Source organism: Neoarius graeffei, chromosome 14, assembly GCF_027579695.1.
Source record: "Neoarius graeffei isolate fNeoGra1 chromosome 14, fNeoGra1.pri, whole genome shotgun sequence".
Taxonomy (NCBI): Eukaryota; Metazoa; Chordata; class Actinopteri; order Siluriformes; family Ariidae; genus Neoarius; species Neoarius graeffei.
Genome location: NC_083582.1, coordinates 77,114,221 through 77,141,758, shown reverse-complemented (window position 1 = coordinate 77,141,758; position 27,538 = coordinate 77,114,221). Strand labels below are relative to the sequence as shown.

General features: G+C 46.8%; 2 protein-coding genes and 1 long non-coding RNA gene across 9 annotated transcripts in view; 1 reads left to right on the top strand and 2 right to left on the bottom strand.

Moving 5' to 3' along the window:
• Window positions 1-3,099, bottom strand: part of caskin2 (CASK interacting protein 2) — a 116,314-nt gene extending 113,215 nt beyond the window's left edge. Inside the window, exons 1-3 of one of the 6 annotated variants that reach the window (XM_060940326.1) lie at window positions 2,946-3,098; window positions 359-389; window positions 46-252 (exon numbers count right to left, since the gene is read on the bottom strand). In XM_060940326.1, the coding sequence (XP_060796309.1) occupies window positions 46-139 (94 nt within the window). In that variant the 5' untranslated portion in view covers window positions 140-252; window positions 359-389; window positions 2,946-3,098. Of the gene's footprint in view, window positions 1-45; window positions 390-463; window positions 538-2,945 lie in introns of those variants that run through there. The other 5 variants (XM_060940327.1, XM_060940328.1, XM_060940324.1 and 2 more) reach the window with 5 other exon arrangements.
• LOC132898614 (uncharacterized) lies at window positions 123-27,538 on the top strand. The gene is made up of 3 exons (XR_009656562.1): window positions 123-350; window positions 462-567; window positions 27,204-27,538. It is a non-coding gene; the product is annotated as an uncharacterized LOC132898614 (long non-coding RNA).
• Window positions 14,680-27,538, bottom strand: part of LOC132898612 (alpha-N-acetylgalactosaminide alpha-2,6-sialyltransferase 1-like) — a 43,312-nt gene continuing 30,453 nt past the window's right edge. For both annotated transcript variants that reach the window (XM_060940331.1, XM_060940330.1), the window contains one exon: window positions 14,680-15,457. In XM_060940331.1, the coding sequence (XP_060796314.1) occupies window positions 15,260-15,457 (198 nt within the window). In that variant the 3' untranslated portion in view covers window positions 14,680-15,259. The remainder of the gene's footprint in view (window positions 15,458-27,538) is intronic.

The following is a 27,538-nucleotide window of genomic DNA, read 5'->3' as shown; positions in this document are numbered from 1 at the left end:
GCTTTAAAACACAAAAACACAGCTTCTGAGCTGGAACTCACTTACTATTTCGGTTGGCCTTGATCTTGGCGAGGAGTTTATGAGCAGCGAGAAGATCTCCGTTCTTCACAGCCAGCAGAAGGTCCTGCTCTTTCCCCATGGTTGCTCTCCAACCCTGACAAGTTATAATCTCACTTCAGACAGGCCGAATCTTGGTTCTCCACAACATACTGCATCTCTTTGCTTTCCAAGCATCACGTTAGACGTTATTTCCTTTAACAGAGGCAACATGGAAGATCTGGGGTTTCTTATTCAGACGTCTTAACCATCATAAGCAACACTCTCAGCTCCATCCATCCGGTTTATTTATAGTAAGTACCATTTTTTAATCCTGAAACTTGATGAAGATCCTGTAAAGAAAAAAAAAACATATGTCATGAGCTGTCAAAACTGCAATCTCAAACTTAAATCTAATATGACAGACCTCAAATCTGAGTAAAATCGCTGTCCAGGAAAAAGGTTGGAGATCCAGGACTCATAGCCAGTCGACTATTTTCTGCCATCCAAGTCCAAACACACTTCAGAAAGGTAAGTGAGAGCTCTGTGGCCTTTCATTAGCAGGTTCAGGACAAAAAAGTAGCTCTGGGTGGAGGTCCCGAAGGACAGGATCAATAACCTCGGCTTTCGAAAAGGTTACTCTGCATTTCAGAGCGTCTGATTGAGTGTTTGAAACGAGAACCGGTTCTAAGGAGTCTCAGGAGATTCATCAGGGTTCAGTTATAAGAGCAAACTGTTTCAAATTTGACTCAACTGTATATAGCTTTCTGAGAAAAGCATCATCTAACAGCTCTTTTCTGAGATATCACATGACTGATTCAGTAACCTGGGAGAAATCTGAGAGAAGTTCATTTGAAGTTAAAACGTTTTCGTACAGTTGGGAAAGTGCATTTCAAGTACGAAATGATGTTCATGTGAACTCAAGTAAACAATGTGGAAAGAACTATAGGTGTAAGATCACATCTGAAAAGAAAATAATCATGGGAGGAAATAACGTGAGAAAAAAAGACTATAACACAGAAAATGACAAAAGAATTTAATCGTGAAGAACAGCTGCATGAAAAATGAAGATGTGAAAATAAATAGTATGAAAATCATAATGTACAGTACTGTGCAAAAGTCTGAGGCACAATATTTTAGTGCCAACTTTGTTAGAGATTTTTATTTTATAACTTCAACATTACTGAGCCAGTAAAAAAAAATAAGTAAATAAATTTTTTTTTTTTTTTAAACCCACCATTTCAGATTTCCAAACATTAGTTTTCCAGGACAAAGTTAAATGTTGCAGATGCTCAGTAAAACTTAGCAGCTTGTAATATTTCCTTATAAAACTGCACACACTGTACCTGAATTCTCCTTTTTTTAAGATTCAAGATTTTATTGCTCATGTACAAATACAGCGAGACGTCGTATGGCGCGAGTCTGTAGATACCAAATCAAGTTCAACTAAAAAGCTAAAATAAAAATCAAGCTATGAACAAACCTATGCCAATATGACTATTAAGTTAAAGTATATAAATCTATACACACACGAGATGAAGAATAAAGGGACAGTGAAGGGGTAAATGTTGTACAGAAGAGGTTCTGGCACTGGGACGGTTCGACCAAACGATCGTCACACTGAACGCTGACTTTGCTGCGTTTAATAGTTTGTTTACTGCTGCGCTTTTAATCCTGAAACATTTCATTTCATTTCATTGTTTTTGCACAGTATTGAATGGGGGGGCCATTATTAAATAAATCGTGAGAGAAAATAACACGTGAAAAATTAACATTTTGAAAATAAATAAAATCAGGTATGAAAATTAAAATAGATATAGATAGAATTCCTAAGTGAAAAAAGTCACATGTGGAAAAACCAAAACATACACAAAAACCTGTGAACTATAAAATATCTATAAACCACGTGTGTGAATTTGACACGTGAGGCTGATGTGACTTTCGTCTAAAGGGCAAGAACAGAAAACGACGTGTTTTTAATCTGATCCGAATCATTCAATCAGTTAAACAAGATCACATTATAAGTGTGAAATAAGTGTGAACACTAACAAACTTAGTAGGTGTTCATTCCAGGCCAGATCTAATCACACACACTTTCTCTCTCTCTCTCTTTCACACTTGTACTCTCTCTCTCACATATACACACACACACTCATACTCTCTCTCTTACACAGACACACACACACACACACATTCTCTCTCACACACATACACACTCTCTCACACACACACACACACACATATACACTCACTCTCACACACACTATCATACACTCTCTCACACACACACACTCACATACACACTCTCTCACACACACTCACATACACACTCTCTCACACACACTCACATACACACTCTCTCACACACACACTCACATACACACTCTCTCACACACACACACTCACATACACACTCTCTCACACACACACACTCACATACACACTCTCTCACACACACACTCACATACACACTCTCTCACACACACACTCACATACACACTCTCTCACACACACACTCACATACACACTCTCTCACACACACACACTCACATACACACTCTCTCACACACACACACACTCACATACACACACTCTCACACACACACACTCTCACACACACACACACTCACATACACACTCTCTCACACACACACACACTCACATACACACTCTCTCACACACACACACTCACATACACACTCTCTCACACACACACACTCACACACACACTCACATACACACTCACATACACACTCACTCTCACACACACACACTCGCATATACACTCTCTCACACACTATCATACACTCTCTCTCTCTCACACACACACTCACATATACACACTCTCTCTCTCTCTCTCTCTCTCACATATACACACTCTCTCTCTCTCTCTCTCGGTGTTTACCGACCTGAAGTTACAGCAGCAGAATGAGAGTAAAGCATGAATCCTTTGATCTCGGATCGCTGAATCCCTCGGAAGCCGGAAGCTGACTCCGGGAGCAGCGCGTGAGCGGTTTGACACTCAACCGAGCGCTCCCGAGTCAGCGGAAAAGCGCGCGCTCGTGCCCGCCGCTTAGCTCCGCCCACAAATACATTTTACCGCAACTCTACACACAACTCTACAGAGTGGGAGGAGCTCTTACATTCTTACACAACTCTACAGAGTGGGAGGAGCTCTTACACAACTATACACAACTCTTCAGAGTGGGAGGAGCTCTTACACAACTATACACAACTCTACAGAGTGGGAGGAGCTCTTACACAACTATACACACAACTCTTCAGAGTGGGAGGAGCTCTTACACAACTTTACACACAACTCTTCAGAGTGGGAGGAGCTCTTACACAACTCTATACACAACTCTTCAGAGTGGGAGGAGCTCTTACACAACTCTACACACAACTGTACAGAGTGGGAGGAGCTCTTACACAACTCTACACACAACTGTACAGAGTGGGAGGAGCTCTTACACAACTCTACACACAACTCTTCAGAGTGGGAGGAGCTCTTACACAACTCTACACAACTCTACAGAGTGGGAGGAGCTCTTACACAACTCTATACACAACTCTTCAGAGTGGGAGGAGCTCTTACACAACTCTACAGAGTGGGAGGAGCTCTTACACAACTCTACACAACTCTTCAGAGTGGGAGGAGCTCTTACACAAGTATACACAACTCTTCAGAGTGTGAGGAGCTCTTACACAACTCTATACACAACTCTTCAGAGTGGGAGGAGCTCTTACACTCACTCTTACACAACTCTACAGAGTGGGAGGAGCTCTTACACAACTCTACACAACTCTTCAGAGTGGTAGGAGCTCTTACACAACTCTACACACAACTCTACAGAGTGGGAGGAGCTCTTAACTCTACACACAACTCAAAAGAGTGGGAGGAGCTCTTACACTTACACAACTCTACAGAGTGGGAGGAGCTCTTACACAACTCTACACACAACTCAAAAGAGTGGGAGGCGCTCTTACACTTACACAACTCTACAGAGTGGGAGGAGCTCTTACACAACTCTACACACAACTCTACAGAGTGGGAGGAGCTCTTACACAACTATACACAACTCTTCAGAGTGGGAGGAGCTCTTACACAACTATACACAACTCTACAGAGTGGGAGGAGCTCTTACACAACTATACACACAACTCTTCAGAGTGGGAGGAGCTCTTACACAACTTTACACACAACTCTTCAGAGTGGGAGGAGCTCTTACACAACTCTATACACAACTCTTCAGAGTGGGAGGAGCTCTTACACAACTCTACACACAACTGTACAGAGTGGGAGGAGCTCTTACACAACTCTACACACAACTGTACAGAGTGGGAGGAGCTCTTACACAACTCTACACACAACTCTACAGAGTGGGAGGAGCTCTTACACAACTCTACACACAACTCTACAGAGTGGGAGGAGCTCTTACACAACTTTACACACAACTCTACAGAGTGGGAGGAGCTCTTACACAACTCTACACACAACTCTACAGAGTGGGAGGAGCTCTTACACAACTCTACACACAACTCTACAGAGTGGGAGGAGCTCTTACACAACTTTACACACAACTCTTCAGAGTGGGAGGAGCTCTTACACAACTCTACACACAACTCTACAGAGTGGGAGGAGCTCTTACACAACTCTACACACAACTCTACAGAGTGGGAGGAGCTCTTACACAACTCTACACACAACTCTACAGAGTGGGAGGAGCTCTTACACAACTCTACACACAACTCTACAGAGTGGGAGGAGCTCTTACACAACTATACACACAACTCTACAGAGTGGGAGGAGCTCTTACACAACTATACACACAACTCTACAGAGTGGGAGGAGCTCTTACACAACTCTACACACAACTCTACAGAGTGGGAGGAGCTCTTACACAACTATACACAACTCTACAGAGTGGGAGGAGCTCTTACACAACTATACACAACTCTACAGAGTGGGAGGAGCTCTTACACAACTATACACAACTCTTCAGAGTGGGAGGAGCTCTTACACAACTCTTCAGAGTGTGAGGAGCTCTTACACAACTCTATACACAACTCTTCAGAGTGGGAGGAGCTCTTACACAACTCTATACACAACTCTTCAGAGTGGGAGGAGCTCTTACACAACTCTACACACAACTCAAAAGAGTGGGAGGCGCTCTTACACTTACACAACTCTACAGAGTGGGAGGAGCTCTTACACAACTCTACACACAACTCTACAGAGTGGGAGGAGCTCTTACACTCTTACACAACTCTACAGAGTGGGAGGAGCTCTTACACAACTCTACACACAACTCTACAGAGTGGGAGGAGCTCTTACACAACTCTACACACAACTCTACAGAGTGGGAGGAGCTCTTACACAACTCTACACACAACTCTACAGAGTGGGAGGAGCTCTTACACAACTATACACAACTCTACAGAGTGGGAGGAGCTCTTACACAACTATACACAACTCTACAGAGTGGGAGGAGCTCTTACACAACTATACACAACTCTACAGAGTGGGAGGAGCTCTTACACAACTATACACAACTCTTCAGAGTGGGAGGAGCTCTTACACAACTCTACAGAGTGGGAGGAGCTCTTACACAAGTATACACAACTCTTCAGAGTGTGAGGAGCTCTTACACAACTCTATACACAACTCTTCAGAGTGGGAGGAGCTCTTGCACAACTCTTCAGAGTGGGAGGAGCTCTTACACTCACTCTTACACAACTCTACAGAGTGGGAGGAGCTCTTACACAACTCTACAGAGTGGTAGGAGCTCTTACACAACTCTACACACAACTCTACAGAGTGGGAGGAGCTCTTAACTCTACACACAACTCAAAAGAGTGGGAGGAGCTCTTACACTTACACAACTCTACAGAGTGGGAGGAGCTCTTACACAACGCTACACACAACTCTACAGAGTGGGAGGAGCTCTTACACAACTCTACACACAACTCAAAAGAGTGGGAGGAGCTCTTACACTCTTACACAACTCTACAGAGTGGGAGGAGCTCTTACACAACTCTAGACACAACTATACAGAGTGGGAGGAGCTCTTACACAACTCTACACACAACTGTACAGAGTGAGAGGAGCTCTTACACAACTCTACACACAACTCTACAGAGTGGGAGGAGCTCTTACACAACTCTACACACAACTCTACAGAGTGGGAGGAGCTCTTACACAACTCTACACACAACTCTACAGAGTGGGAGGAGCTCTTACACAACTCTATACACAACTCTTCAGAGTGGGAGGAGCTCTTACACTCACACTCTTACACAACTCTACAGAGTGGGAGGAGCTCTTACACAACTCTACACATAACTCTTCAGAGTGGTAGGAGCTCTTACACAACTCTACACACAACTCAAAAGAGTGGGAGGCGCTCTTACACTTACACAACTCTACAGAGTGGGAGGAGCTCTTACACAACTCTACACACAACTCTACAGAGTGGGAGGAGCTCTTACACAACTCTACACACAACTGTACAGAGTGGGAGGAGCTCTTACACTCTTACACAACTCTACAGAGTGGGAGGAGCTCTTACACAACTATACACAACTCTTCAGAGTGGGAGGAGCTCTTACACAACTTTACACACAACTCTTCAGAGTGGGAGGAGCTCTTACACTCTTACACAACTCTACAGAGTAGGAGGAGCTCTTACACTCTTACACAACTCTACAGAGTGGGAGGAGTTCTTACACAACTCTACAGAGTGGGAGGAGCTCTTACACAACTATACACAACTCTTCAGAGTGGGAGGAGCTCTTACGCAACTCTATACACAACTCTTCAGAGTGGGAGGAGCTCTTACAATCTTACACAACTCTACAGAGTGGGAGGAGCTCTTACACAACTCTACACACAACTCTACAGAGTGGGAGGAGCTCTTACACAACTCTACACACAACTGTACAGAGTGGGAGGAGCTCTTACACTCTTACACAACTCTACAGAGTGGGAGGAGCTCTTACACAACTCTACACACAACTCAAAAGAGTGGGAGGAGCTCTTACACTCTTCAGCCTGAGAGCTGGAGACCCAGGAACTGGAACTAAACCCAAAAGTCCAGTCTGCTGGAGCCGACTAACAACAACTACTACTACTACTACTCCTGAATAGTTTTTGAGTAAAAAACAAGCACTGAATCCCTATTCTATTACATTCTACTTCTGAGCTCCTGATCCATGGTCATGGGTGTGCACCAACCACTTTATTAGGAACACCTACTCATTCGTTGAGTTATCCAGAATCATGCAGATCCAGGTGAAGAGCTTCAGGTAATGTTTCAGCAAACATCAGAATGTCTGAACCTTTCTGAGTTTGACTGTGAAGTGGTTGTTGGTGCCAGAATGGCTGGTTTGAGTATTTCAGAACCTGAGATTTTACACAGAATGGTGCGAGAAACAACAAACAACGAAATATTTAAATTAATAAGCATCAGTCTTGCAAATAGGAACACGTTTTAGTTCTTTTTTTTTACATTTTACCGTACCGCTGGAACTAGGGTTAACCCTAATCCCAACCCTTAATCCCTAACCCCTAACTCCTAATTCCTAACCCCAACCACAACCCCTAGTCCCTAACCCTTACCCTGAACCCCTAATCCCTAACCCCAACTCCTAATCCTATCTCCTAATCCCTAAACCTAACCCCTAAACCTAACCCTACCTCTAGATTTCTGAAGACATGGTATGGTAAACTAAAGTATCCCACCAAAAAGACAGGTTCAAGCAGACAGGAATTTAAACAACCACTCTTTGCAACCATAGTGCAAAGAAAAGCATTTCAGAATGGCAACACATCAAACCTTGACATGTGGTCTTCCAGGAAATCAGGAATCAAGTGTACAGTGAACACCAAAACTGGACAGTTGAAGACTGAAGATTGGAAAAACATCTCCAGGTCTGATGAATCTCGACTTCTACTGCAGATGATGGTGTCAGAATTTGGCATAATCAGAATGAATCCAGGAACTTGTCTTAATAAAAGTTCAGGCTGGTGGTGGTGTAGGGAATGTTTTTTTTGCCACACATTGGACCTTTAGTACTAATCAAGCATCATGTGAAGGCCATAGCTGTTAGGGTTTTGCTGGGATTCGAACCTGGTTCGCTGGTGTGATAATCCAGCAAACCCCCACTAGGCCACCAGGGGGACAACTCAAATGCAGAGGCGTGAGGCGGAAGTAGAAAAAGTATCAAAAAGGTTTATTTACAATATTTACACGAAAAAAAATCCAAAAAGTAATAATCCAAAATGCTCAGAAGATATAAGGGAAAAAATAAAAAATCCAAAAGTTCAAAGTCAATACAAAAGCCAAAAAACTAGAAAAGAAAAGGCAAAAATACCAAACGCTCAGAAGATCCAAAAAGTCAAAAACAAAATCCACAAAGTCCAAAAGAAAGCAAAAATACAAAGAACACAAGGACATAGACGAGGAAATCGAAACAGAGGTAACTGGAGCTAAACATAACAGCACAAAGACTCCAAGACAAGAGGACTGAACTCAGGGGTATAAATACACAAACTAAAATAGGACACAGGTGACACTAATGAGGACTAGGCGGGGCACAAGACACATGGAAAACAACAAACATAAAACACAGAACAGTGGCGGCCTCTAGAGGCCAAAACAAACATAACAAGAAAAGGAAATAACAGCGGCCTCTAGAGGCCAAAACAGTCCCAGTCCTAACAATAGCTTATCTAAGTATTGTTACTGATCATGTGCATCCCTTTACATGCAATTTACATATCTTACAACGGCTACCTCCTGTATGATAATGCAACATGAATTCATGGCAGAATGATGTGGGGGAATGATTGCCTTGACCTTGATTGATTCAAAGCATGAACATGGAAATGAGCTACAAAGCGAGAGCAATCTTAGGCATATGAGCAAAGAAACCTTCAAAAATAATTAAATTAAATGTTTCTGTGATTAAAAAATAATAATATAAAGAGCAATAAACAGGAATAAATGAAACAAAGTCAATATTTAGTGTGATGATCTTTTGCTTTAAAAAAACAGTCTCAGGTACAATTTGTGCAGTTTGATAAGGAAATTAGAAGAAATGTAGAAATCATAAAATAAATATCGACAACAGGGTTTTTTTAAAATAAATATCAAAAAGAGTTTTGCACAGTCACCAGTTAAAGGTGGGGTATGAGATTTTTTTTCAGGAGTAATTTTTTCCATATTGCTTGAAAAGCTCCTCACACCCATGTTGCAAGCAGTACAATAGAAGGTTTGACCCAAAAACGAAATATTTTAATCCAGTCTACAGTGTAAAATAAAGGAAAAACACCATCCAATCATATCAGGGTACCACCTCAAAATGATTGGATACTGACACGTCAATCAGACTGAAGCCTGCGAGCAGCCCGGCCCTTCTGTGTGTGTGAGAGAGCGAGCAGAGTGTCACACAGAGCGCAAGATTTTCTCAGTGCGCTCCCTCCAAACAACGGGGATTTACATGAAAACGGAAGGAAATATTCAAAATTCTTTCACAGTGAGCTCCACAAGGATCTCCTGAACACACTGATGTATTTTTCTTGTCTGTAGTGTAAAAACTGAGGTCACTAAAGCGAGTTAAAAATGAGTGACTTTTCTGCCAAGTTTATAATGGAAGTCTATGGGGCTGCGTGGCTGTGCTCTCTTCACTTTCAGGCTTCTCATTCAAAAACTGCAAGTCCTATCGTGTAGGTCGACACATTGTGTGAATCAGGACAAGTGTGGCTACTACTTTTGAGAAAATTATGTGTGTGGAGTGAAAATTGGGGCTGAAAACACAGTTTAAATGAGAAAGTTTGAGCTATTTTTCCAAGCTCTCTACACTCTGCTCCACTGGTGTGTAACGCAATAGACACCCATTATAAAGGCTGATTTTCTCCGGCTTTATAAGGGGGAGGAGGGGTGGAGACGCGGGGGGGGGAAAAGCATGGCGAGGGCGGGCGTGTTTCTTTTCAAAATATGGCTTGCAGGAACCGTTATTCCAAAATCTCATACCCCACCTTTAATCTAACCTGCATGTCTTTAGACTGTGGGGGAAACCGGAGCACCCCCACGCGGACAACATGCAAACTCCGCACAGAAAGGCCCTCGTCAGCCACGGGGCTCGAACCTGGACCTTCTTGCATGAGGCGACAGCGCTAACCACTACACCACCGTGCCGCTAGATTGAGCGTAGGTGTGAGTGTGAATGGTTGTCTGTGTCTATGTGTCAGCCCTGTGATGACCTGGCGACTTGTCCAGGGTGTACCCCGCCTTTCGCCCGTAGTCAGCTGGGATAGGCTCCAGCTTGCCTGCGACCCTGTAGAACAGGATAAAGCGGCTACAGATAATGAGATGAGATGAGTTTTGCACAGTACTGTGTATGTGTATACACACACACCCCTCTACGATTATTGGCACAGCTTGTAAAGATTAGTAAAAAGGGTTTTAAAAAATCCACCTTTTGTTGAAGTCGCTTCATCTCACACTGAAAAATGAGAAAAATCCAACCTTTAACTGAAATCAGTTTATTCAGAGAAAAACAAATCCCTCATCGAGAAATCATTTTCAACAAAAACGCATGCCACTGTTATTGACCCCCCTGCATTTAATACTTTGTACAACCGCCCTTTGGCAGTAAAACAGCACTGAGTCTCCCAAAACGTTTTCCCTTCCACACATCCTGCATCATAGACCACGAAAAAACAAACTGATTCTATAATCTGAAAGCACCACCTGCTGGGAGAAAGCAACTATTACTCAATTTGAGACTAATAAGCAGAAAATGCTGAAAGATTCGCCTTGTTCCTGGCTTTAACTGAATTGTTTTCAAACAATCACAGAAAAAGAGTTTACTTTAATGGTTATAGGTACCATGGTCATTTTACTTCTGGATTTATACAGAATCTGGGGAAGCCATGGCCTAATGATTAGAGAAACAGCTCTGTGACCAAAAAGATGCTGGTTCAATTCCCTGCACCAGCAGGACTGGCTGAAGTGCCCTTGAGCAAGGTGCCTAACCCCCAACTGCTCTGGCAAGGGTGTCTGATTAGCCTAAAAAAAATCCTGATGATGTGATTATCGGTTTGGGCAGGGAACCTGGCCATAAAAAAAATCTACATAAATATGACCAGGAAAACAACATGGGCTTTATGGATAATTGGAGGAGTTTTGAAGGCTAGGGCAGGACGGTACCCATCCCACTCTCATTTTTTACAGCATAGCTCATAGTCTCAGAACAGGCCTAGTTAATTTGTCACAATCCAGAGCCAAGACCAGGGAGCAGACAGACAGGTTAAACTGACTGTCTGCTAGCAGCACAGAGTCGTCACTCAGGACCCACTATATTGAGACTATGTTTGTTCCCTGAGCTATACAAGAAAGTAGAAATACTCCGAAATTTTGTTTTAGTAACCTAATTAACAAAGTTAGATCATACTGAATGTACAGCCACTGCCAGCCCCTTTGATCTAAAGGTAGGACTATTAAATATCAGCTCTCTCATGTCTAAAGTGCTAACTGTTAAAGGAAATATCTCACAAATAAACAAATGGAGCTAAAAGTTGGTTTTTATGTCTCTATTTAAAAAAAAAGCTGCATGTTGAATTTGTTCTTAACGATATAACCACTGAAGTGATGAAAATAGACAGGACTGTTTTTCGTCAGGGAGGCCGCCATAACTCCATCGTGCATGATGTCATTTTCCGCGAGCACAGTGGAGGCGCACAAGTGCATGCTGTACTCATCTCATCTCATTATCTGTAGCCGCTTTATCCCGTTCTACAGGGTCGCAGGCGAGCTGGAGCCTATCCCAGCTGACTACAGGCGAAAGGCAGGGTTCACCCTGGACAAGTCGCCAGGTCATCACAGGGCTGACACATAGACACAGACAACCATTCACACCTACGGTCAATTAACACCTAGAGTCACCAGTTAACCTAACCTGCATGTCTTTGGACTGTGGGGGAAACCGGAGCACCCGGAGGAAACCCACGCGGACACGGGGAGAACATGCAAACTCCGCACAGAAAGGCCCTCGCCGGCCACGGGGCTCGAACCCAGGACCTTCTTGCTGTGAGGCGACAGCGCTAACCACTACACCACCGTGCCGCCCGTGCTGTACTCAACTATAGTATAATATTATGGTCTAGCGCAGGGCTTTTCAAAGTGTGGGGCGCGCCCCCCCTGGGGGGCGCCAGAGTTCTTCAGGGGGGGGCGCAACGTGAGAGACAAAATGGATCGGTTTTTAGTACCTAAAGCTACAGTGAGTGAGGAGACAAAGTCTGGGCCAAGCAAAAAAAACGGAGCCTCCAGGATGTTGCGATTTGCAACTTCAGCGCAAATTCAACCAATCCCCGCGAATTCAGGGCGGTGTTGCAATTATATCCAATCACCGCAATGTTCCCGCAAATTTGACCAATCATTGGCGTCGTCTTGAGGTGACGTCGACAAACTACCTTCCGCCTTACTTCCATGTGTTCAAGAGAGGCAGCATGCGCGTCGTGTTGCCAGATTGGGCGATTTCAAGTGCATTTTGGCGGGTTTTGAACATATTTTGGACTGGAAAACGTCAGCAGTATCTGGCAACACTGAAAGTGTGTTATGTTTACAGTGAAGGACTGTGTGCACTTTATTTTTTTTTTACTTAATACAAGAAATTAATGGATGCCAACATTTTTGCCAAAATGGTATTTTATTTTCCATTGTTTAGGCAGTTTCAGCATCATACTGTGAGATTCTGTTCAAATTGTTTTCTTTCTTCTATGAAGCCTGAGCCATTTATTTTATTAGTTTATAATTATTGTTTAATTTAGTCTTCAGGAGAGACTGCCTGCACACAGTACTAGTATTAATAGGTTTTTTCTTACATGAAAGCTGAGGCATTTATATTATATTTTAAGGTAACTTCATGTTGTGCTGTGAGGTTCTCTGCACTTTAACTTTTGAACCAACAGGTGCATTTGGATAAGTAAAGCCTATTTTTCTGCATTTTTGTAGTCCTGGTAATCTTTTATATTGGTAAAGTTGTTTATAGGACCAGTTCTCTTTGTTTTTTTAATCAATAATTTTTCAGTAATAACTTAATATTTAACATATCACTCAATTTTAATCACAAAAAGAAAAAATCGCAACAATTTCTCGCAACTTTCACTTCCTCCCGCAATGTAATCGCAACAAAAACCTAAAAAACACCGCAACTTTCATCGCAATTTTTTTTGGAAAACCCCCGCAACATCAGACATTTTAGCCGCAACAATCACAAAAAAGGCCCGCGAAATCCTGGGGGACTGAAAAAAGAAGGAAGTATGACCACGATTATTTACGGTAAAGTTTGGATTTTCATGGACTGGATCTGAAGATGCTCCACTGCCACAGTGTGTTGTCTGCCAAGAGGTGCTCGCTAACGATGCTATGAGATGTTTAAAATGTGTAAAACAAGATGTTTTAAAAAGCACAGATGTTTAAAATGTGAAAAAGAAAAAAATAATGTGTACAACAACCATTTTTTAAAAATACGAATGGAACATTAAGTATAGCAACAACAAAAATTGTAAGGGGGGGCACGGTTGTTTATTTGCTCTCCGAGGGGGGGCGGACTCTCCCACACTTTGAAAACCCCTGGTCTAGCGTATTATGGTCTCGGTCAATTTGTTTGCATTTCTCCACAAAAATTATGGCAATGTAGGATTAGAAAAGGAATCAAAATAAAGTAGTGGCTAGTTTATTACCTGTTTATTTAAATAAATATTGACCTGCTTATCTTCCATCTGTTCGATGCGTGACACGGTGTGCTGTCGTGCTGTCGGTGTTTTGTGATGAAACAAAGTCGGGATCGCATGTGGCTTCAGTTGTCGTTTCTGCCTCATGTCTTGCTTCTTCACAGTGATTTTTTCATCCGAGTCCTCCACAAATCTGCAATCTTCTGTAAAATGCTCACTGCACAACTCGCTGCTTTTTCCAGGAGTAAAGTTTTCTCACTACTTGATGAAGCCACTCGGCCAAACGTCTCGGATTCAGGATGGAATGAAGAAGACATGCGGAATCCTACATCACGCAGCACCTCCCTCGTTTTTGTTTCCTAATACATCCATGTATCTGGCTAATCCAGTACGGCCACACCCGGGGAAACGGCCCAATGGACAGATGTTACAACTTTCATGTTTTGTTTTTTTTAAGCTAAAGTCCGCTTAATTTTTTTTGTCAAGCACATCTTATATTAAATTATAATGATGACATTTCATAACCCCATAATTTCAACATTTCCTGGTTCATTGCTTTAATGAATTTATTACTGACCAGGAGTTTAATGTACTGTGTTTAACAGAAATGTGGATTAAAACAAATGAGTTTGTAACCTTACATGAAACTAGTCCTCCTAGATACAGTTACATATCATTTAATTTAATAAATAATATAATTATACATTATTGAAATTTATAATAATATATAGCAAGTTATTTATAATCATGCTATCTGTTATCACCCAGATGAGGATGGGTTCCCTTTTGAGTCTGGTTCCTCTCAAGGTTTCTTCCTCATGTTGTCTGAAGGAATTTTTCCTCAACACTGTCGCCACAGGCTTCATCATTGGGATAAATGCATTTATTAGCAGTAAAACAATTAGTTCATATGTTTAAAGTGTTTATTTTTCTGTAAAGCTGCTTTGCAACAATGTCTGTTGTTAAAAGCATGATACAAATAAACTGACAACTATATACGCAACTTTTATGTACACAACACAATATTTGGATATATTCAGAGCAGGAAAGAGCAGACAGTAACTGAATTCCTAAAAAGGCATTTATTCTGCCCAAACTGTTAGTTGCTTTCAATAAAAATCACACAGCATAAATATTTTTTCAAAACATGTTTCAATTCTGTTCGATTAACCCTTTCACCACTGCATAGCTTTTTCCAGAGGGAGGTTCCCCACTACAATGAGTCTGCAGTGGTGAAAGGATTAAAACCCAAGCCCTGCGTTAGGTCTTGAACTGAGGGAATGGGGAGGAAAACAGCTGAAGTAACAATGTAAACTGTTCCACAGTGTGTAATAAAACTTTCATGACCCACTAATTCTATAACTAACAAAATCATATTACAATAAAGATTAATTTAAAAAAAAAACCCGCCGGATGTCTTTACACTGGCTGAATTTACCTGAGTGCATGTACAGTAATACAGGAATACAGAAAGAAAGGAGTTCATTAAGTCGCAGTCTGGTTGAGGTTTTCCTTCCTTTGGTAAAGGTTGATGATTCCAGCTTCATGCAGCTTCTTCCACGTTTTTATCTCCACATTATAGTCATGATTGATGTAAAAAATAACACGGGTTTTTGCGTTTCTGTCATAGTAATAGTTGGGGTATTTTCTGTGTTCTTCAGTGATGAAGCCATACAAGTCCACCTGAATGATGACAAGAAGAGAAGAGAAGAGAGCTCGAAATTCAGGAAGGGATAAAATATCATTTATAGAGTTATTATTATTATTATTATTATTATTATTATACTTTTCAAACCCTTTTATCAGCTTTTGTTCCAATCCCACTGCCGGGCCGCAACCAGAGCACTGAGGCAGTGGGAAAGATGTCGCTTATATCTTTAGCCACAAAAAAAAGTCAAAGTGAGATTGCTTTTCTTAAGATACAGTCAAGCCGGAAAGTCTGCACACCCCGTTCACCTTCTCCACATTTTATTACGTTACAAACTGATTCTACAATAGATTGAGTTCAGTTTTTGTCACAAAATTCTACACAAAATCGCCCATAATGACAAAGTGAAAGCAGGTTTTTAGATATTTTTGCTAATTTATTAAAAATAAAAATGTAAAATATCATATGTACACAAGTGTGTACACCCTTTGATATGACACCCAAATGTGAGCTGACGTGCATTTTGTTTCCACTGATACTGCTTGAGATGTTTCTACAACTTAATTGGAGTCCACCTGTGGTAAATTCAGTTGATTGGACATGATTGGGGATTGCCAACACCTGCCTATATAAGGTCCCATAGTTGACAGTGCATGTCAGAGCAAACTCCAAGCCATGGAGTCAAAGGAATTATCTGCAGACCTCAGAAACAGGATTGTGTCAAGGCATAGATCTGGAGAAGGGGACAGAAAAATTGCTGCAGCTTTACAGGTTCCAAAGAGCACAGTGGCCACCATCATTCATAAATGGAAGAAGTTTGGAACCACCAAGAATCTTCCTAGACCTGGCTGCCCAGCCAAACTGACTGATCGGGGAAGACAGGCCTTGGCCAGGAAGGTGAGCAGGAACCCGAAGGTCACTGACAGAGCTTCAGCGTATCCTTGTGGAGATGAGAGAACCTTTCAGAAGATCAACCATCCAGGCAGCACTCCACAAATCAGGCCGTTATGGCAGAGTGGCCAGACGGAAGCCACTCCTTAGTAAAAGGCACATGACAGCCTGCTTGGAGTTTGCCAAAAGGCATCTAGAGGAGTCTCAAACCATGAGAATCAAGATTCTCTGATCTGATGAAACCAAAATTGAACTTTTTGGCCTGAAAAGCAAGCGTCACATCTGAAGGAAACCAGGCACCACTCATCGCCTGGCTAATACCATCCCTACAGTGAAGCATGGTGGTGGCAGCATCATGATGTGGGGATGTTTTTCAGCAGCGGGAACGGGGCGACTAGTCCTGATAGAGGGAAAGGGGAATGCAGCGAAGTACACTGAGATCCTTGAAGAAAACCTGCTCCAGAGCGCTCCGGACCTCAGACTGGGGTGAAGGTTTACCTTCAAACATGAGAATGACCCAAAGCACACAGCCAAAAGAACAAAGGAGTGGCTTCGGAGAAAGTCTGTGAATGTCCTTGAGTGGCCCAGCCAGAGCCCAGACCTGAATCCAATTGAACATCTGTGGAAGGAGCTGAAAATGGCTGTGTACCGATGCTCCCCATCCAACCTGATGGAGCTTGCAAGGATATGTCAAGAGGAATGGGCAAAAATGTCTAGAAACAAGTGCGCCAAGCTCGTAGCTTCTTTCCCTGTTAGGGTTTTGCTGGGATTCGAACCTGGTTCGTTGGTGTGATAATCCAGCAAACCCCCACTAGGCCACCAGGGGGATGACTCAAATGCAGAGGCGTGAGGCGGAAGTAGAAAAGGAATCAAAAGGTTTATTTAAACTATATACACTATATACAGGGCAAAACAAAAGACAAAAAAAAACCAAAGAGTATAATCCAAAAGAAAAGCAAAGTGCAAAAATACAAAAGCTAAGAAGATCAAAAAACACAGTACAAAGGAAACTGGAGATAAACATAACAGCACAAAGACTCCGTGACAAGAGGACTGAACTCAGGGGTATAAATAGACAAACTAATTAAGGACACAGGTGAAGATAATTAGGCAATTAACACAAACACAAAACACAGGAACAGTGGCGGCCTCTAGAGGCCAAAATAAACACGACATGAAAAGGAAATAACAGCGGCCTCTAGAGGCCAAAACAGTCCTAGTCCTAACAGGACCCCCCCCTCTAGGAGCGTCTCCTGACGTTCCCAGGGCGATCCGGATGGGCCGAATGGAAGTCCCGACATAGTTCTTTATCAAGGACATCCCGAGCAGGAACCCAGCAGCGCTCCTCAGGACCATAGCCCTCCCAGTCCACCAGATATTGCAACCCGCCGCGGACCCGGCGGGAGTCAAGCAGGCGATTCACAGTGAACACAGTCTGCCCCTGGAAGATGCGGGGGGGTGGGGGGTTCCTAGGGGCAGGGGCATACGTAGATGTCAGTACGGGCCGTAACAGGGAAACATGGAAAGTGGGGTTGATCCTCAGAGTCCGGGGCAACTGGAGCCGGTAGGAGACAGGGTTCACCCTGCGCACCACCTTGAAGGGGCCAATGTAGCGAGGAGCAAGCTTGCGGTTCTCTACCCGCAGCGGAAGGTCCTTAGTGGACAGCCAAACCCGCTGCCCAGGGCGGAAAGTGTGTGCAGGTCTTCTGTGGCGGTTGGCCTGAGTCTGGTTGGTTCTGGAGGTCTGTATGAGGGTCTTCCTGACCTTGCTCCAGGTCTTGCGACACCGTCTCACATATTGGTTGACCGAGGGCACCCCCGCGTCCTCCTCCTGGTCCGGGAACAGAGGTGGCTGGAACCCGAATTGGCACTGGAATGGCGACAGCTTGGTGGCCGATGACTGCAGGGTGTTGTGGGCGTACTCCGCCCATGGCAGCCAGGTGCTCCACGATGTCGGGTTATCCATAGCCAGGCCTCGCAGGGTGGTTTCCAGGTCCTGGTTGAGCCTCTCCGTCTGACCATTGGACTGTGGGTGAAACCCAGAGGAGAGGCTGGCAGTGGCTCCGATGACCTTGCAGAACCCGTGCCACACTCGGGAGGAGAACTGGGGCCCTCGGTCTGAGACGATGTCCTGTGGAAGACCAAAGACTCGGAAGACATGATTAAACAAAAGTTTCGCAGTTTCAAGAGCAGAGGGGAGTTTGCACAGTGGTATGAAGCGGCAGGCCTTGGAGAATCTGTCAACTAAGACCAAAATGACCGTGTTACCTTGTGACTCAGGGAGACCCGTGATAAAGTCGACTGCCACGTGGGACCAGGGACGCCGGGGAATGGTCAGAGGATGCAGGAGACCCTGGGGACGCTGTCGTGGGTTCTTGGTTCTGGTGCAAACCTCACAGGACAGGACAAATGACCTTACTTCCTTCTCCATGTTAGGCCACCAGAAGCGTCTTTTCAGGAAGTCCAGGGTCCTCCGAGCTCCCGGGTGGGCGGTGAGAGGGGAAGAGTGACCCCACTGGAGAACCTTGGCCCAGGCTTGATGTGGGACGTACAAGAGGCCTGGTGGCCCCGTCCCAGGACCGGGGTCCTGGCGTTGGGCTCGTCGGACAGCCTCCTCAATACCCCAGCGGACAGGGGCCACAATCCGGGACACAGGGATAATAGGCCCGACTTCATTCTCCCTGTTAGTGGCAGAGAACAGTCTGGACAGTGCGTCAGGTTTGGTGTTCTTGGAGCCGGGGCGGTATGAGAGGGTGAAGTCAAACCGACTGAAAAACAGGGCCCACCTAGCCTGTCGAGGGTTCAGTCTCTTGGCTTGCTGGAGGTACTCCAGGTTCTTGTGGTCAGTCCAAACCAGGAATGGATGTTGTGCTCCCTCCAGCCAGTGCCTCCACTCCTCAAGGGCCAGTTTGACCGCTAGCAGTTCTCGATCCCCCACATCGTACCGGGACTCAGCAGGACTCAGGCGGTGGGAGAAGTAAGCGCAGGGGTGCAGCTTTCCTTCCGAACGTTGAGAGAGCACCGCGCCGACACCACTGTCCGAGGCGTCCACCTCCACGATGAATGGTTGGGAGGTGTCCGGGAGAACCAGAATGGGTGCCGTGCAGAAGCGGTCCTTGAGGTCTTTGAACGCCTTTTCTGCCTGAGGAGACCAGCCATAAGATCCACCTGTCCCTTTGGTGAGGTCAGACATGGGTGCTGCCACAGAACTGAAGTTCCTGATGAACTTGCGGTAGAAGTTAGCGAATCCTAAGAACCGCTGAACCTCCTTAACGGACTTGGGAGTAGGCCAATCCCGGACGGCCAGGGTCTTGGCAGGGTCCATTTGGAGTTGGCCTGTCCGTACAATAAATCCCAGAAAGGAGACCTCGGGAACATGAAATTCGCATTTCTGGGCCTTGGCGAACAGATTGTTCTGTAGCAGCCTCTGGAGAACCTGGCGGACATGGTGGCGGTGCTCCTGCACGGTCTTGGAAAAGATAAGGATGTCGTCGAGGTAGACAAAAACGTATAGGTTAATCATGTCCCTTAAGACGTCGTTGATTAGGGCCTGAAAAACAGCTGGTGCGTTGGTGAGTCCGAAGGGCATCACCTGGTATTCGTAGTGCCCAGACGGGGTGTTAAAGGCAGTCTTCCACTCGTCTCCCTGTCGGATACGGATGAGGTGGTATGCGTTCCGTAGGTCCAACTTGGTGAAGACGGTGGCGCCTTGGAGCAGGTCGAAAGCTGTGGACATCAGCGGAAGGGGATATCGGTTGCGCACAGTGATCTTATTCAGGCCTCTGTAATCAATACATGGTCGGAGCCCCCCATCCTTCTTGCCGACAAAGAAGAAGCCGGCTCCAGCAGGTGAAGTGGAGGGTCGAATAAACCCAGAGACCAGGGCATCTTTGAGGTATTCCTCCATGGCCTTGCGTTCTGGCTGAGAGAGTGAAAACAGTCTGCCACGAGGAGGGGTAGTCCCAGGGAGCAAGTCGATGGCACAGTCGTAGGCCCGGTGCGGAGGAAGAACGGCGGCCCTGCTCTTGCTGAATACCTCCTTGAGATCCCAGTACTCTGTGGGAACTTGAGATAACTCGGTGAGATCAGGGGGCTCGGCAGGAGACACAGGAGAGCTAGAGAGCAGACAAGAGGCATGGCATGCAGGGCCCCATTCCACAACCTGGCTTGTTACCCAGTCTATGCGAGGGTTGTGGCGAGTAAGCCAAGGAAGGCCTAGAATAACTGGGAACTCAGGTGAAGGAATCAGGTGCAGGGATATTTCTTCCTTGTGACCTTGAGACTGGAGGAAAACAGGAGAAGTAACTTGGGTGACTCTTCCATCACCTAACGCTTGGCCATCGAGGGCAGACACAGACAGTGGGACTTCAAGAGGTGCAGTCGGAATATTGATGCTTTGGGCGAAGTGAATATCCATAAAGTTCCCAGCCGCCCCTGAGTCTATCAAAGCTTGACAAGAGTGGACAGACTCACCCCAGGAGATGGAGACCGGGATGTAGATTCCTTGGCCAGGGAGTCCGGGAGAGAGGGTAGGCCCCGTCACAACCCTCCCTCGGCTGGACGGGGCGGTCCTTTTCCCAAGAGTTCGGGACATGATGCTCGGAAGTGACCAGGCTTGCCACAGTAGATGCAGCACTTGTCCCTCCTTCTGCGCTCCCTCTCAGATGCGGAGAGGCGAGTACGACCCACTTGCATGGGTTCTGGACAGTCACTGAAGGAGGTAGACGGTCTCCAGGTAGAGGTAGGGAGGCTGGGGGGGCTCAAGGCTTGGTGGCGTTCTCTCATCCTGTTGTCCAGACGAATAGCATGTGAGATGAGGGTTTCGAGGTCACTTGGGCATCCAATAGAGGCCAGACCGTCCTTGATGGGGTCAGACAGACCATGGTGGAAGGCTGACACCAGGGCAGTCTCGTTCCATCCACTTACTGCTGCGAGTGTTTGGAACGAGATGGCGTAATCTGCGACGCTTCCTCCTTGCCGGATGGACATGAGCTTTCGGGCTGCGTCGGTACTGATGTCTGCCTGATCGAAGACCCGAAGCATCTCTTCAGAAAACAGCTGGAAATCAAAGCACTCAGGTCCCTGTCTTTGCAAGATAGCAGTAGCCCAGGCTCGCGCCTTACCAGCTAATAAGGTGATCACAAAGGCAATCTTGCGGCGATCCGTAGTGTAGGTGGTAGGCTGAAGCTCAAAGGTGAGTTGACACTGGGTAAGGAACTCTCGGCACTCACTGTGCTTGCCGTCATACCTCTGTGGTGCAGGAAGGCTGGGTTCGCGAGGTGAAGAAGGCAGCATTGCAGGAGGCACTGGAGCAGGAGTGGGAGCTGGATCAGGAGCAGGAACTGGATAAGGAGCAGGAGATGCAGGCAGAGATGTCAGCTGTGCCAGGGTTTTCCCAATTTGCTGAAGCAGTTCCTCGTGGCGAGCGAGGGCCTCACGTTGGCTGGTGAGCGTACGTCCATGAGCGTCCATGGTCGCTCCGAAGCGTGTCAAAGCTGCCATAATTCCCTGAAGGTTGGCCGGGTAGACAGTTGAAGCAGCCTCTGCTGAGTCAGTCATGACGGAGTCTTTCTGTTAGGGTTTTGCTGGGATTCGAACCTGGTTCGTTGGTGTGATAATCCAGCAAACCCCCACTAGGCCACCAGGGGGATGACTCAAATGCAGAGGCGTGAGGCGGAAGTAGAAAAGGAATCAAAAGGTTTATTTAAACTATATACACTATATACAGGGCAAAACAAAAGACAAAAAAAAACCAAAGAGTATAATCCAAAAGAAAAGCAAAGTGCAAAAATACAAAAGCTAAGAAGATCAAAAAACACAGTACAAAGGAAACTGGAGATAAACATAACAGCACAAAGACTCCGTGACAAGAGGACTGAACTCAGGGGTATAAATAGACAAACTAATTAAGGACACAGGTGAAGATAATTAGGCAATTAACACAAACACAAAACACAGGAACAGTGGCGGCCTCTAGAGGCCAAAATAAACACGACATGAAAAGGAAATAACAGCGGCCTCTAGAGGCCAAAACAGTCCTAGTCCTAACATTCCCAAGACGCCTTGAAGCTGTAATTGCTTCCAAAGGTGCATCAACCAAGTATTAGGCAAAGGGTGTGTACAGATATGTAACCCCTAAATAACCTTGTGGCAGCAGGGGTGTGGTCAAGCGTCGGTCTGTGAAGGGAGGGCGGAGTCAGGGAAGGTAAGTGGCAGAATCACTGCACCTGACGGGAATTAACCTGTGTCTTCCCCAGTGACCACGCTCTATAAGAGGAGAGGGAGCGCAGAGGAAGGGAGCTCTCCCGACCAGAACACGTGTGTGTGTATATATATATGAGTGAATATAAAAGCTGAAAAGCTAAAATAAGAGTTATTGAGAACTCAGTTCTGGCCTGCCGTGCTTCTGTGCTCCACCCACCTGGTATAATTCTACAGTGGTGCTGAAACCCGGGATAGTGCAGAAGGGAACGGCCACATGGAGTCCATCCTCCTTTCAGGACCTGGTCCATGCCCTTGCCACGGCCCAACAGAGCCAGCACCAGGTGCTGATCGCCCTCCAGAAGGAACAAGAACAGCACTTCAAAGCCCTGGTGCTGGCGCAACAGGAAGATCGCCAGGCATTCCAGCACCTGCTTATGTCAGCGGGGGCTCCGATCACCACCGCCGCGGACCCGCCCCACCTCACCCTAATGAAGATGGGTCCGCTGGACGACCCCGAAGCCTCCCTGGCTCTTTTCGAGCAGGCAGCCGAGGCGTGGGGTTGGCCGGTGGAACAGCGTGGCGCGCCTCCTCCCCCTGCTAACGGGCGAGGCGTGGCTGGCCGCGCTACATCTCCCCGCCGACAGCCGGCTGGTCTACGCGGACCTCTGCAGGGCCGTCCTCTAGCGCATGGGCCGCACCCCGGAGCAGCAGCGGCAGCGCTTCCGCGCGCTGCACCTGGAGGAGGTTGGCCGGCCATTCGCGTTCGGCCAGCAACTCTGGGATGCCTGCCGGCGGTGGCTGAGGGCCGACAACCACGACGCCGAGGGAATCATCGATCTGGTGGCGCTGGAGCAGTTCGTCGCTCGACTTCCAGAAGGAACCGCGGAGTGGGTCCAGTGCCACCGCCCGGCGTCGCTGGATCAGGCCATCGAGCTGGCGGAGGACCATATGGCAGCCGTTCCGATGGCAGGACAGCGTGTCTCCCCTTCTCCCCTCCCCTCTCTCTCTCCCCCCTTCTGTCCCTCGTCCTCGCCCCATTCCCCCACCATGGCAGCGGGCCGGCTCCACCCCAGCCGGCCCGCCGCACCCACGGTGTCCTACCGTTTCCTACTTCCGTGTCTGTCTTCCCCCTCTCAGGTGAGTGATCTCTGGAACACTGGTGCAGAGAGAGAGCCTGGGCCAGTTTGCTGGCGCTGCGGGAAGCCGGGGCACCTCCAGCATCAGTGCTTGGCGATGGAGGTGGGCGCGGTGGTCCGGATCCCCAACGCGCCAGGGACCGCCCTCGATCGGGCCGGAGCGTATCGCATACCGGTGAGTATCCAAGGGGATACGTATCAGGCTTTGGTGGACTCTGGCGGTAATCAGACCTCAATCCACCAAAGCCTGGTGCAAGACGAGGCATTGGGGAGAGCACAATTGGTGAAGGTGTTGTGTGTGTGCACAGGGATGTTCACAACTACCCTATAGTGTCGGTCCACATTCTATTTTGAGGGGAGAAATTTAGAGTACAGTCGGCGGTTAATCCTCGCCTCACCCACTCGATAATTTTGGGGACTGATTGGCCGGGATTTGGGGAATTAATGACACATTTAGTGAAGAGTGGGGTCTGCCATAATTTAGCGGGGGGAGGTCCCAGTGTGGCTTTGGCGGGAGCAGCTGTCACAGAGCCATCCACGTCACCACCGCATCAGAGTCAGGAGCAGCAGGCTCCTCCTCCCTCTCTCAGGGATTTCCTCGCGGATTTCCCGTTAGAGCAGTCACGAGACGAGACTCTGTGGCATGCGTTTGACCAAGTGAGAGTAATCGATGGTCAAACACTCCAGCCAAATGCTACCCCGTCCTTCCCCTATTTCTCCATTTTTAAGGATAGATTATACCGAGTGACGCAGGACACTCAGACGAAGGAGCAGATCACAAAGCTTTTAATCCCAAAGAGCCGCCAGGAATCTACATTCCAGGCAGCTCACTTTAATCCCATGGCTGGACACTTAGGGCAGGATAAGACACTAGCCCGAATAATGGCCTGGTTCTATTGGCCAGGGATTCGCGGCGATGTCCGTAGGTGGTGTACGGCGTGCCGCGAATGCCAGTTAGTAAATCCAGCGGCCATTCCAAAAGTGCCTTTGCGCCCTCTGCCATTAATCGAGACCCCATTCGAAAGAATTGGGATGGATCTCATCGGGCCATTAGATCGATCAACACGAGGGTATCGCTTTATTTTAGTTCTGGTAGACTATGCAACGTGATACCCGGAAGCAGTGCCTCTTCGCAATATCTCAGCACGCAGTATTGCGGAAGCACTCTTCCACGTCATCTCCCGAGTTGGAATCCCCAAAGAGATTCTGACTGATCAAGGCACCTGTGCGTGACTGTCTCTGTGCAATACTTTATATGTGCAATACCTCACTCCATAATGTGTAACACAACACATACACCTCAGACTGTGCACCTTACCCCCTTACACCCCCATTTTTTCCCCCTTCCTCTCTCTCTCCCTCTCTACACGCTGTTTGCACTGTTATTGGAGATGCTTTAATCTCATTGTACATGTGTATAGTGACAATAAAGGCATTCTATTCTATTCTGTATGGGTTACTGGGAATTAAGCCGATCCGCACCAGCGTTTGTCACCCACAAACGGATGGCTTAGTCGAACGGTTCAACCGCACCTTCAAAACCATAATTAAAAAATTTGTAAGCGAGGACACACACAACTGGGATAAATGGCTCGAGCCCCTGTTATTCGCAGTGTGAGAGGTCCCACAAGCATCCACGGGGTTCTCCCCGTTCAAATTATTATATGGGCGTAAGCCGCGTGGCATTCTAGATGTGCTGCGGGAAAATTGGGAGGAGGGATCTTCAACAAGTAAAAAATGAAATTCAATACGTTATCAACCTGCGCGCCTAACTCCACACCCTCACTCACTTAACCCAGGAGAATTTGCGGCAGGCCCAAGAACGTCAAGTCCGTCTGTACGACAGGGGCACGTACCTTAGGGAGTTCACACCAGGAGATAAAGTACTCGTGCTGTTGCCCACGTCGAGCTCCAAATTAATCGCCAGGTGGCAAGGACCCTTTGAGGTCACACGGTGAGTTGGGGACGTCGACTATGAGGTGAAGCAAATGGACAGGGGTGGGGCGTTACAGATTTATCACTTCAATCTGTTAAAACTTTGGAACGAGGAGGTCCCCATGGCATTGGTGTCGGTGGTTCCAGAGAAGGCGGAGCTGGGGCCGGACGTTCAAAAGGGAAAATTGAAATCGCCCACCGCTCCGGTTCCCTGTGGTCCCCTCTCCCCGACCCAGCTCACGGAGGTAGGCCAGTTGCAAACAGAATTTTCTGATGTGTTCTCGCCCCTGCCTGGCCGCACCCACCTCATAGAACACCACATTGAGATGCCCCTGGGGGTAGTAGTGCGCAGCCGCCCTTACCGACTGCCCGAACACAAGAAAAAGGTGGTTCGGGAAGAACTCAAGGCCATGCTCGAAATTGGCATCGTCGAGGAGTCCCACAGTGACTGGAGCAGCCCGGTGGTCTTGGTTCCCAAGGCTGACGGGTCGGTCCGGTTCTGTGTGGACTATAGAAAAGTCAATACGGTGTCTAAATTTGACGTGTACCCAATGCCTCGTATTGACGAGTTGCTCGATCGACTAGGCACGGCTCGCTTTTATTCGACACTGGATTTGACAAAGGGATATTGGCAGATCCCCTTGACTCCTCTATCCCGAGAGAAAATGGCCTTTTCCACACCGTTTGGCTTACACCAGTTTGTCACACTTCCTTTTGGGCTGTTTGGGGCACCTGCTACATTCCAGCGGCTTATGGATAGGGTCCTCCGCCCCCACGCCACCTATGTGGCTGCATACCTGGACGACATTATTATTTATAGTAATGACTGGCTGCAGCACCTAGAACACCTGAGGGCCGTCCTTAGGTCGCTGAGGCAAGCGGGGCTCACAGCCAACCCAAAGAAGTGTGTGATTGGGCGGGTCAAAGTACGGTATCTGGGCTTCCACTTGGGCAATGGGCAGGTGCGTCCCCAAATCAATAAGACAGCAGTGATTGCGGTCTGCCCGAGGGCTAAGACCAAAAAAGGGGGTGAGACTGGGGCTGGCTGGCTACTATCGTAGGTTTATACCTAATTATTCGGACATCACCAGCCTGCTGACTGATCTCACTAAAAAGGGGTGTGGGAGCCATTTTTGCTATTTTGTTGTTTCATTTTGTTAGTATGAATATAATAAGTTAAATATTATTATTGATTATGCTGATGTAGTCAGTCTGTGTCACAGGGTGTTTGGGCAATAATGGGCACAGATTTAGATCCACGTTAGATACTACATGGCCCCACCTCCTTTCACCTTATGCACACAGGTGATTTTGAATCAGCTGGCGGGAGTAGGAAGGGGACACAGTTTTTTGACCATGGCAAACAGAAATGTAAAAGGATTTAAAACAAATAAACATTTAAGAAAGTAATCCGCATGTCATTAACCTCACTGGCTACTCCCGTCAGAGCGTCTCCATGCAAATTTTGAACTGCGTCGGAGGCCGCAAAAAGGGAGCACCAGATCCGGTCCAGTGGACGGAGCAATGCCATCAGGCTTTCTCTAGGGTAAAGGCTGCACTGTGTGGGGGGCCACTATTACACTCCCCTGACTTTTCTCTCCCCCTTGTTTTGCAGACAGATGCATCGGACAGAGGGCTGGGGGCTGTTCTGTCCCAGGAGGTGGAGGGGGAGGACCGTCCAGTGCTGTACATCAGCCACAAGCTGTCGTTGCATGAGGGCAGGTACAGCACCATAGAAAAGGAATCCCTTGCCATCAAGTGGGCAGTCCTCGCCCTCCGCTACTACCTGCTGGGGCACCCTTTCACCCTCTGGTCAGACCACGCGCCCTTGCAGTGGCTCCACCACATGAAGGATGCCAACATGCGGATCACCCGTTGGTATCTGGCACTCCAACCGTTTAAGTTCGAGGTGGTCCACAGGCCGGGGGTGCAGATGGTCGTGGAGGACTT